We start from the raw sequence: 11760 nt of genomic DNA on the forward strand, positions 1-11760 counted from the left end.
GCAAAGACTCGACGATTTGCGAAGTGGTTGCACAAGACTTTCATTTATGGGCCTTACTCCGTAGAGGTTAAATTATCACATTGGCCCCATTTAAATCTCGCGATCTGCGAGCTAATGTCGAGTTCGTTGTTCGTCGGACACGTATTCATGCGTCTTGTCTGATACATCGTACCTACATGGCATCCTCACTATCATTGTTTTTTTTTTTTTTTGGTGGTTTTTTTTTTTTATTTCTTTTTTTTTGGAGGGGGGTCAAACCTTCACGATGTTCCAAGCTACTAAGATGTTAGGATGCATCGAGGCCCGCTACGGTCTCGGCAGCGGCGTCTTTGGTCGATTCGTGGCGCCGCCTTCGCGCCGTTATGGGTGAATCCACAAAAGCAGATCGCCGATGGCGAATCATGTCCTTTGTGCAAGTTCAGCCAATTATGTTTGCTGCCGTGATCCTTGAACAGCAATAAGAGATATGCTCTGTAGACGACGAGGCCTCACCAACTCATTGCAGTACGAGAAACCGATTATGTATTGTTAGACGCGTACGTCGGACCTTACTCACCGGGTCCAGACAGAGGACAGCTATAGTACATAAATATTTGCATTGAATCTGTAGTGTGACATCACCACTCGCTGTAGTAACCGCGGAAGTGTACCGTATCCGATCAACACAATGTGGGATCTTTGTCTGCTAGGCACAACAACAACAAACACCTACCGCCCCAGCAACTAAAGTTTATTCCATTGTACTGATATCGGTCTCCTCGACTCGCCACATATACCACATGAAGAGACTTCGATATGGCGAGAACTTAATCGACAGCTCAGTCATATCCTGCTCCGACATGTACTTCCATTTACCACCGCCTTTGGCCTTTAGCTTGGCAATATCACGCCCCACGAATGCAGCCATACCTCTCTGAACGCCTAGATCACCGAGTGAAAAGACGTCCATCCTTTTGAGCCCGAAGCATGCAAACATCTCAACGGACCACTTCCCAAGGCCTCTCACGGCAATCAGCTTTTCCATGACCTCTGCATCCGAAGCATCATGGAGCATTTGAGCACTAAGTTCTCCACTGACGAACTTTTCTGCGAGACCTTTGATGTACTCGGCTTTGCGTTGCGATAGACCTGCTGTACGGAGCTCGTCGATCGACTTGGAAGCCACCTGGGAGGGGTGAGGGAATCGGTTTCCTGGTTGCTCCTCGAACAATGTGAGAAACTTGGCCTTTATAGACTTGGCTGCAGCTCCTGATACCTGCTGGCTAATGATGCCACTGGAGAGGTTCTCAAATGGGTCTATCTTCTCTGCCAGTCCCTCTGGTGAGAAAACTCTGCAGTGGTGGCTCTCTACAAGAGGTTTCATGCGAGGATCAACTGTGACCAGATAGTCGCATGCCTCTTTAAGGAGATTCTCTGTTGTCGTCTTGGCCTGGGGTGCCTTGCTGGGCGATAAATTATCAATGTCCCGTGAGGTAACAAGACGTGACGTCTCTGGTGAGAGTAGTGTTGCGTTTGTCAGCCTGGGGTTTGCAAGTCGTGTAACGGCCGCAGTACGAGGCTTCTTGGTGATGCAAGTCGGCTCAGCAAAGAGCCCAGCAGCAGCAGGCGTTGGTGTCTTTGGTGGCGGAACAGCTGATATTGCAGGTTCGTCTTGTGCTCGCTTCCTTGGGGGTGGTGTTGAAGGTGCTTCGGGTTCGTCCTCAACTGCAGCTGCTTTACGCTTCCGACCTGCCGCCGTCGATCTTGGTTTCTCCAGTGACTCCTTCATGGAAGCAGGCTGGGCGCTGATGCGTGAGGATCGCCTTGTGGTGACCATGATGTGCGTCGAACTGAGTCCTATCCTTGTTCCGAGTATTTGTGAATATGATGTGAATTGCTGCAAAGCCAGGGAGGTATGACGTCGTAAGAGCAACGTGGACATAACACAATCCGGCTCACGGTAGATGCACCGCTACTCACAAGTAGCCTCCGGCGTAGTAGAGCGTTTTTCTTCTAGAAATTGGCAGGTATTCCTGTTGACAAAAGTGTCAGTCTTTTGCTTATTCACGTTCATGAGTCCTTGGGAGATGCGACCTGTCTTATGTCATTGGTCGATCTCTTAGCGTGTTTGGAGCCAATAACACCACGATTTGAATAAGGTACCTTCCATTACCTCCACGATTAAGACAACGGACAGGCGATTAGTTAGGTTAAGGTACCTAAGTAGGTATGGATTTGTAACCTGTATCTATGTCTTCTCTTTCTAAATGTCTTGTTCAACCTAGATTTTTAACCAGATTTCTATCATTTCTTAGTACAAGCTTGCATCTGCCCCAGTAAATCCGTAGAGGGTTCTGTTACATATTAGTCAGTTGAAAGACCAAACAGAGACGTAACATTGTATATAAACAGCGGGTGCGAGGTGATGCGAAGTCTCCCTCGCTTGTAGCGCGGTATCACGCACCGCCGACATACAACGCGATTCGTTCCAAAGGTCAACAGAAGACGACGGGAAGAGGCAGAAGGAGAAGAGGAAGATTAACATCTATTCAAAAAGACCCATAGCCACGAGTTCTTCGGAGCAATCTCTAGGGTAAGCATATATCCGTCGCTGACGTTAGCCTTTCCACCCACCCACACGGCAGTCGCTTCGATAAGGGCTATCTGCCGCTGAAACCACTGAAGGATGGAGCTTACAGCGGGCCAGTGGAGTGCCTGGAAGGTCGGGCTGGAACGCTCTAGGTAGGGACCCTGTCCCGGCCACAACCCGGACTGTCGTGTCGAGCCAACGAAAGTCAAGGTCCTGATCCGAGCTATCGCAACGTGGATTAATGTCATGTCAACAGTGCTTTTTTGATTTACTTTTCCTACCTGGATTCTTACAACCGATACCTGTCGACTTCACCAATTCTTAATAGAGTACCATCACACACTCGTTTTCGGTCATACCATCTATTTTTGCTTAATGCGAACATTATATATTTTGAGCCGCTCTGGTAACGCTAGGCCCCTTACGCGACAGCAATAACCTCAAAGCCGCCAGCAAAACCCCTGTACAAAGGCGTATCAGAATCAGGGTGTAGTCTAACCAAGCACGAAACTACACGGGAGCCGCCGTAGGACTCTGCGGTACTGAGCAGGATCAAAGGGTTGTTAGACGGAGCCGTTGCGACAGGAGAATTGAAAGAACAGCGAACCTTGGAAGACCTCACGTGGTTGCTGACGACAAAACGTGAACACAGCTGCAACAACAGCGCCAGTTATCGCCTCTGCTACAGATTATCCTACCCGGAGAATACAGCGAGAGGACGACTTGCTGAAGTAAGGTATTCACCATGCTTCTTCCTGGTGGTGGACTGAGCTGGAGGGCCGCAAAGGCCCAAATGCCTCCAAGCAGAGTATTGCGAAGCAATTTGACACGATCACGACTACTTCTCCTAATAGGCGTTACTGGCATTGTGATGCTGCTGTACCGTACTTTTCGAGCACCACCCCCTGGGCCACAAAAGTCTGTACCGTCGACTGGGTTCGAGTAGAGGAGCTCGACTAACATGGAAACAGTGTTCGTTGCTGGGGCCCAAACAAGTCGCCAATGGAAATGACACCGAACGAACATGCTCTATGGAATGCACACATGCAGACACCGGTGCTCTTCAACCATCACAAACCACTAAAAGTCGAATCTCCTTCGATCCAGCACATCGACCTGAACCCGATCACCTCGAGCCCACAGGCCATCATCCGAAACGAACGAGTATTGATCTTGACACCTCTCAAGGACGCCGCCCCTTTCCTCAAGAACTACTTCAAACTCATCGCAGAGCTCACTTACCCGCACCGCCTGATCGATCTCGCTTTCTTAATATCTGACTCGAAGGACGATACACTCGCTATCCTTGCTTCCGAGCTTGACCACCTACAAAAGCGGAAGGACGAAGTGCCATTCAACAGTATTACTGTTGTCGAAAAGAATTTCCATTTTCACCTCAGCCAGGATGCAGAGCAGAGACATGGATTTGAGGTACAAGCGCCACGTCGCAAAGCCATGGCTAAGGCAAGAAACTACCTCTTGGCTACAGCTCTGAAGCCAGAGCACTCATGGGTGTACTGGCGTGACGTTGATATTGAACAAGCACCGAGACGGATCATTGAAGATTTTGTTGCGCACGATAGAGATATTCTCGTGCCCAGTAGGTCCCCCAAGGATATTCTGAGACATCATGGCACTGACACATCCGAGACATTTGGTTCCACAGGTTCGAGAAGGGTGTTGATATCGAAGGTCGATGTAGGTCCCTCAAGTCTAGCTATGACCAGAGAATTACTAATTTGCAAACGCAGTCGACTACAATTCATGGATCGAGTCCGACAAAGGCCGAAAGCTCGCCAACAGCCTGCCCAAAGACACAGTCATTGTCGAAGGCTATAAGGAATTTGACACTGGGCGCGAATACATGTGCAAGATGGGGGATTGGCGCGAAAACAAAGATGTCGAGGTTCAACTGGATGGTATTGGCGGTGTCAACATTCTGGTCAAGGCAGACGTTCATCGATCAGGTTTGTGGCCACAGTATTTCAAGTTCCGTAATGTCGCAATTAACATCGTTTTTAGGCATCAACTTTCCAGCGTATGCCTTTGAAAACCAGGCCGAGACCGAAGGCTTTGCCAAGATGGCTAAGCGTGCCGGCTATCAAGTTATTGGTCTCCCAAACTACATCGTATGGCATTACGATACACAAGAGAAGGGTGGTAACTTATGATGAGTGCCGTAATTCTGAAGAGCAAGTGGAGTTTTTTTTTTTGACGTAACTCGTCTACCTGACGACTCTCGACCAGCTCACTCCATACACGCAGACTCATGACGTTACGCCGTTAACGTTTCCAACATTTTTCCAGACCACTCGGTCGATGTTCAGCTTCAAGTTAAGCTTGGAAATGAGCAACAAAAGATTATCCTTCAGCAAGTAATTATTTCGTTCGATTCGACTCGATCTGTCGTGTATTTAATACGGTCAATGTGGGCGCTAGGGGTACTTATTGGAGGAAGAGGCTAAAAGTGAAGCAGATGCTTTTTGTAATATTGAAGAACTGGTTTCTTATTATCAGTCAGGAAACGCCCTGTGCCATAAAGACTCAGTAGTAATGTGTGTTAGGAAGAGCAGCCTTATAGAGGGAGGGAGCCAGATGTAATATAGATAATATGGGCCGTTTCCTGGAGTTGAGGATACACTGACGATAACGACCAATATAATTAGCCAATGGATCTCTCATCGGCTGCCTACCTAGTAGGTAGGTATGCTTGAACATGAGCTAACGAACGTAATTACCTAGGTATTTTTTGTAATTTTAGTCTGTTAAGAAGTGCGGAGACGAAAGGCGGATATGCGACATTTCACGGAAGAAGAACTTAAGCATGAACATACTAAAAGACCAAGCTATTACACCTAAGGTAAGATTCATCTACCACGTATCCCATCTCACTTGCGAATAGCCTCATATTTGGTTGTAGTGACATGGGTAGTTGAGATTGGCTATTCGAATATTGCGTCACATGAGACCTGAGCGATCTTGCAATTATAGCAGCCAGCCCCATAATATGCAATTAAGAGGAAATGGCGGGCAAGGCCTAGGTGCCGTCATCACACAGGCAACGATAAGAGTCCCGCAGGCTACCTTTAACTCTACACTACCTAGGACGGCGACTCTGACGACAACGAACAGCACAACCTACAGGACATATCGCGCTTCTTATTCATCCAATACTAGAAGCTTCCGATATCCTGTGTAGCCCCCGTGGATTTATTCTCCTGGAGCCTGACCCCACTACCGGACACTGAGTCGAGACTCATTACGCCATTTTCTGCCCCGACACTGCAAGACGAGATCGCTCAACAAGAGGAACAGGACGCGCGCTCCTTTTCCTTCATAAAACTCATATCTCTCCCCAATATTGACTGATCAGCAACTGTAATCATGTGGGGTTGGTTTGGTGGCGCCGCGGCCCAAAAACGCAAGGACACGCCCAAGAATGCGATCCTCGGGCTGCGAGCGCAGCTTGACATGTTGCAGAAGCGCGAGAGACATCTCCAGACTCAGATCGACGAGCAGGATGCTACGGCACGCAAGAATGTGAGCACCAACAAGAACGGTACGTGACCATCTCCATGAGATTCGTAATGCGGGGCAGAGATGCTGATCTATATGATAGCGGCCAAAGCGGCCTTGAGGCGCAAGAAGACACACGAGCACGCGCTCGAGCAAACTGTTGCACAGATCGGTACACTAGAGCAGCAGATCAACTCGATCGAGTCCGCCAATATCAACAAGGAGACTCTGGCAGCCATGAGCAACGCCAACGCGGCCATGAAGCAGATATACGGAGGTCTCACGGTGGACAAGATTGATGCGACGATGTATGTTGACACCAGGCTTATTCATGCCAGTTTGTGTGAGATGTGTTCTTGGCTAATCTGAAATCACAGGGATGAACTGCGTGAGCACAATGCAATGAGCGACGAGATTGTCAACGCAATCACCTCGAACTCATTAGGCGAGCCGATCGACGAGGATGAGCTGGAGAACGAACTGGATGAGCTACAACAGGAGCAGCTCGACGAACAGATGCTCAAGACGGGCACCGTCCCCGTGTCAGATGCTGTGCATAAGCTACCCACGCCGGCCAGGGAAGAGCGTATGTCCCCTTACTCAGGTTCTTTTTTGTGTAAACACTAATATTATACAGCCGTGTCAAGCAAGAAGCAGGCAGTCGAAGAGGATGACGAGGAAGCCGAACTTCGGAAGTTGCAGGCTGAAATGGCCATGTGAGATTGTTAATAGAGGAATTTGATGTTTGTATAGCATTTGGTTGGTGGGGACTGAGGGCGAAGCTGCATTACATGTGGCGTTTTTATCCAACACAGACAAGAGATGGCCTCGTGGTATTCGGAGCTTCCTGTGCCCTGGCGGATTTGCGGTTCTATTGTAGGTGTTATTGTCGGCGTCGGCGTCTAAGGTTGTTGTTGATCTTTATCGTTTACGAAACTCTTTCCATCTTTCGCCTGGCAATTCGGCTTGAGCATCGTGACCGCACAGAGGTGTTTCTGATGACGGTACGCCTGGCAAGGATGCACTTGATAAGAGACCTTTGTGATGGTTGACGAGCCTTGAAGTGGGAGAGAATCTAGATCTTCAATGCGAATATAATCCGTAAAGTTGACCAAATCTGCTACTGAGGTAATAAATTGCCGGTAATGAGAACACCCATATTACATGATGGGGACATGAATGCAGACATGACATCAACAGATCTATGGCATGGTAGCATTATAGGTGATAATAGTGCTTAGATCGTTTGGCTATGAGGATATGTATTAAGAATGGAGGCCAAGACATTGTGGGTCACATCACTATTTGATTGATTCATAGACGCCCATTTGAACCGAACTGAAACAAGGATAAGGTCTCTTGGTGAGCCCCAACATTTTCTTTAGGATCTCGCAACGAACCGAGAGGTCCACGTACAATCAAGACGAAGTGACACTGAGATCTTTCAGCTGGGCTGGAGGTGACCGTTTCAGAGCAACTCCTAAGAGGATAAGTGCACGTATGACCACCCAACTGACTTCGAAACCAGCCAAGGCGTGGAAAGGTGTAGTCATCACATCTACAGTATAGTATCAAGCTTAATAAAGGTCGCCGATCTGCAGCAGAAGGAGTACGCACAGTACCTTGGGGCGGCCCAAGTACCTACCTAGGTGCCTTACCTATACTAGGCCCCCAACTGAGGCTATACAAACACCGTGATTGGACGGAGATGGCTTCACGTGATCAGTCATCATGTTTCCAGTTGGGGAGGCTGGCTGTGGTTGGCTGTCAGTTGCTGACGCCCAAAAGGGCCCTCCCGCGTCTAACGGCGCTACAAGAAGCCTCAGCCAGTCATAGCTCGAACTCTAACCGCCAAACAAAACGTACACCGTCCGTCGAGTTTCGGATCGTCCAAGTATTCCGCCTCTGCATTGCACGCGCGCAAAAATAGAACGCACTTGCAGCAGGATATCTCGGATCCAGCCTCTTCCACAATGACGCAGAGAGCAATCGAGGGCCCGCTCTGGCGGTTCCATAGCCCTCGAGAGGCCTTGCAGCTGAGGAGGAGGCTTGCAGATGCAGGACTGACAACGCCCAGCAAGCGCTGGCCTTACATGTCATGATCAGCTTGCGTGATGTAGCAGCAGCAGCAGCAGCAGGAGGAGGAGGCGGCGGCTGCTGCTGCTGCTGCTGCTGAGATATGTGTATGTATGCTGCATATGCGCAGTTCAGTCTTGTCTTCATATGCCCCCTTGTTTCCTAACTCATCCATCCGTTGTGACTGTGTTTCGCATTTTCTCTTCTCTTTGTCCTTTTCCTCTGTCATATCCTCTGTGACCGCTTGTACAAACTCTCACTAGCTAATTTCTCCTTGGTTTTCTTTTCCCTTTGTTCCTTTGCCATTTTGTCACGGCTGCTCATGAATCCACTTCGTTGAGATGCTGGTCATCTCCTTTAATAGGATACCCTTCTCTTTAGGTGAGTTCACCTGTCCAACGTGCCCTGCTTCAAGCTCGAGCTGATTTCCGTTACTAGATGTTTCGTTGTAGAATGGCCAGTTGGCCATTTTCCTTCGTGCCGGCATGGTTGATCTTTTGTGTAACTGTCGTACTCGCGACTAATATCTCCAACGAATTCTCGAGCTTCATCCCTAGTTGTGCCGGAGAATGCTTCGCCTCCTTTCTTAACGTCAATTATGCTCCGGATGTTTGCACTGGAAAACCCCTGCTGGATTGTCTGTGTTCTCGAAGGGGCGCCTCGGGATTCACTCTTGGTGAGGGTGCAATGCAATGTATTTCTGCTGAACGATCCATTGGATACTGCTCCAAAGTCGAAGCCAGTGGTAAGTACTACGAACCACGGAGTACACAAAGAGTGTGTTGCTTACACAGAAGTAGACCGAGTCATCGAGAATGCATATGATATATGCAACGGGAGACCTGGCGCGGTCCATCCTACTTATCTCACCATCACGGCAACATTAGTTTTAGCTCCTACGGGAGGAGTTGTGACCTTTCCCTCAGTGACTACCAAGACCACTTCACGGCCGGATACATCCACCACTGCTCGTACATTGCCGACAACGTTGGTTATTGACACATCCTCGCCCCCTGTTATTCCAAGACCATCGACGAAACCAGCTGGCTCAACAACACGGTCGACGGCCAGAGAATACTCTACGACTGATTCATCAGACGATTCAGATATCATCTCGATCACGGAGCCTCCGTTCACTAAGCCCACTACTTTTGAGACTTATACATATACCTCAACTTCGAGTTCAGAGTCCGAGACCACCACGGACGTACAAGGTGGTGCTGGTGGGGCAAGCAAAGATAAGGACAGTGATGATCCAGACAAACTTTCCACTGAACAGGTCGCTGGTATTTCAGTCGGCGTCCTCGCCGCAGTGGGAGTTGCTGTTGGAGCTATTGTATTGGCAAGATACTATAGACGAAGAAAGTATCCTCAGATCAAGACTGGCTTTCTTCCTATGAGGGACACCTGGGGTTATAAGCCAGATCGATCTGACAACGGTGGACATAATTCGTGGATGGTTCACCAACTGCGACCTGATTTGGATCCTACGAATCACCCACCACCGCCGCCGACTTCCAACCTTAGGAGTGTCAAACCTGAAGCCATTGGTGTAGCATTATCACCTCCTCCCTTGAGCCGCAACACGGCGGTGCCTACATCTCCACTGAGGCGACTATCAAAGCTGCTCCCTGCGAAACCGACCCTACCGGATCTATCTGCCGGAGACACCAACGAAAAGCCCTTGCCTATTCTCCACGCGGAGCAAGCTGACGATAGGCGCCAAGATGCTGGACATTCATCGCGAGATGAGAGCTCTTCAATAATACCACCACCACCACCAGCAACACTTGCTGCTGCTGCTTGGGCAGGAAGATCTAAGCCGACACCACCCGCACCGCTGAAACTACAAATACCACAAGCCGGGAAACCGGCTGGACCAGCTGTAAGGATGAGCAACCGTGAGAGTAACGTGACGGAGTTTGAGGAAGACCGTACGTCGATATCTCCAAACGCCAACACTCAAGTCTGGAGACCACCAACAACGCCCCTTTCAGCGACAACTTATTATGTTGCCGACCAATACGGCAATTGGGTTCTGGGAAACCCAAAGCGTGCCTCGGTGATTGCTCGAGGCTCACAGGAGTCCAAGGTTTCTCAAGAGGGAGCACCAAGATCACCTCACAATGGTAACGCCCCCCTCAGCAGTGCAGAACGAAGCCGCACCAGATCGCTTGCTCCTCCGGCTGAGATTATTCCTGGCGGTGCACCGTCCAGACCTGGTGGACCTCGTCCGCAGTATCCCTCCCCCTTCTTCTCTTCCCAGTCCCATCCAAGACGCAGCACTTCCAATCGTCGTTCCATGACAAGGCCCCTGACTCGACCACGTGAAGATTCCAGCAGTAGTAGCGCCACCATCATTACCACCTCAACCGAGTCCTCCTCAAGTATTCCGTCTGTGGCACCAGAACAACAAGTCAGCCTCTCTCCTGTTGTTGAATCTCCCCAGTCAGTCCGAGCTCGTCAGCAGCAGCCTCAGATCCCCCCACGAGACCCTCGACGTGCCAGCCAGATGGGCAACCCTGGTGTCAGCGTCAACCCGCGAGCTGCCCCTCCTACGCGACAGGTAGTTTACAGCCCTCCTGGGCAGCCAAGCCCGACCTTGGGTCTGATGCAGCCTCCTAGTGCATACTACGCAGCACTACAGTCAAAAGCGCAGCTGAATGCGCAACCACAACAGAAACCTCAATCAGCTGTTCAGAGCATGCAGCCCGCCGACAACACAGGCGCACAGGCAGCTTCATCGACAATGCGCATTGTGGAGCCCTCTCCCGAGCCAGATGAGACCGCAGAACCAGCGAATGTCAAAGATGATCAGATCCGGGCGTCCCCCTTCTACTTTGACCCACCATATCCTCAACCTCTTCAGTCTCGTCAAACCTCTCAGCATCGCCGTTCTGCATCAGGGCCCCAGCCTCAGCAGTATCAACCTTACCAGAGGCCTCCCTCGTTTCAACCTTCTCCTCGTCAACAACAGGCAGCCTGGCAACCAGTCCAGAGACTGCATTCACACAATCACCAGCAACAACGCCACAACCATCAGCAGCAGCAGCAGCAAAACCCTTGGCAGCCTACACAACGTATGCCCCCAACATATCCGCCATTCCAGCAACAGCAACCTTTGCAGCCCTATCAACGCACATTCCCGCATCAGCAGCCCTACCAACAACCACATATGTACCCTTCCTTCCAGCCTCAGCCAAACCAGCAACACTACCCCCGCAATACAGGAGGTTACCAGTCATTTCAACCCTATCCTGCCGGACAGCAGGCTCAAATACACCCCTCTCAATACCAGAGTTACCGCCCCCCGCATTCAATGAACCCTTCACTTGCTCACTCCGATAGCCAAGATTCACTCCTGGCTAAGCGCGTCGGTTTGGATCGCGCCGCTGGTATGGCTATCGGTACAGACAAAACTGGCGCTTCGAAGTGGAATCGTGATACTCAAAACAAAACACCACCAAACCTTCCTATGTCGCTGCGTTGGCAGCCGACATTAACCCCTACACGGCGAGGAGATGACCTGGTCTTGAACGTACAATAAAATGGATACATAGATATTTCGGCGACACATGCACTATCGTTCTTTTGTTTCG

The 11760-nt window shown here is 50.0% G+C and overlaps 4 protein-coding genes across 4 annotated transcripts; 3 read left to right on the forward strand and 1 right to left on the reverse strand.

Moving 5' to 3' along the window:
• Positions 1-730: 730 nt before the first annotated feature.
• Positions 731-1816, reverse strand: J7337_005725 (uncharacterized protein; the record flags this gene model as incomplete). The annotated part of the gene is made up of 1 exon (XM_044823399.1): positions 731-1816. The coding sequence occupies one exon, from the start codon at positions 1814-1816 to the stop codon at positions 731-733; it is 1086 nt and encodes a 361-aa protein (XP_044681890.1).
• Positions 1817-3571: 1755 nt separating this feature from the next.
• Positions 3572-4740, forward strand: J7337_005726 (uncharacterized protein; the record flags this gene model as incomplete). The annotated part of the gene is made up of 4 exons (XM_044823400.1): positions 3572-4169; positions 4220-4267; positions 4321-4536; positions 4592-4740. 4 exons carry the CDS (start codon positions 3572-3574, stop codon positions 4738-4740), a joined length of 1011 nt encoding a protein of 336 aa, XP_044681891.1.
• A 1213-nt stretch (positions 4741-5953) lies between these two features.
• Positions 5954-6805, forward strand: SNF7 (ESCRT-III subunit protein snf7; the record flags this gene model as incomplete). The annotated part of the gene is made up of 4 exons (XM_044823401.1): positions 5954-6128; positions 6189-6393; positions 6463-6671; positions 6723-6805. 4 exons carry the CDS (start codon positions 5954-5956, stop codon positions 6803-6805), a joined length of 672 nt encoding a protein of 223 aa, XP_044681892.1.
• A 2043-nt stretch (positions 6806-8848) lies between these two features.
• On the forward strand, positions 8849-11708 carry J7337_005728 (uncharacterized protein; the record flags this gene model as incomplete). The annotated part of the gene is made up of 2 exons (XM_044823402.1): positions 8849-8906; positions 8956-11708. 2 exons carry the CDS (start codon positions 8849-8851, stop codon positions 11706-11708), a joined length of 2811 nt encoding a protein of 936 aa, XP_044681893.1.
• Between the last annotated feature and the right edge of the window lie 52 nt (positions 11709-11760).

Source organism: Fusarium musae, chromosome 4, assembly GCF_019915245.1.
Source record: "Fusarium musae strain F31 chromosome 4, whole genome shotgun sequence".
NCBI lineage: Eukaryota > Fungi > Ascomycota > Sordariomycetes > Hypocreales > Nectriaceae > Fusarium > Fusarium musae.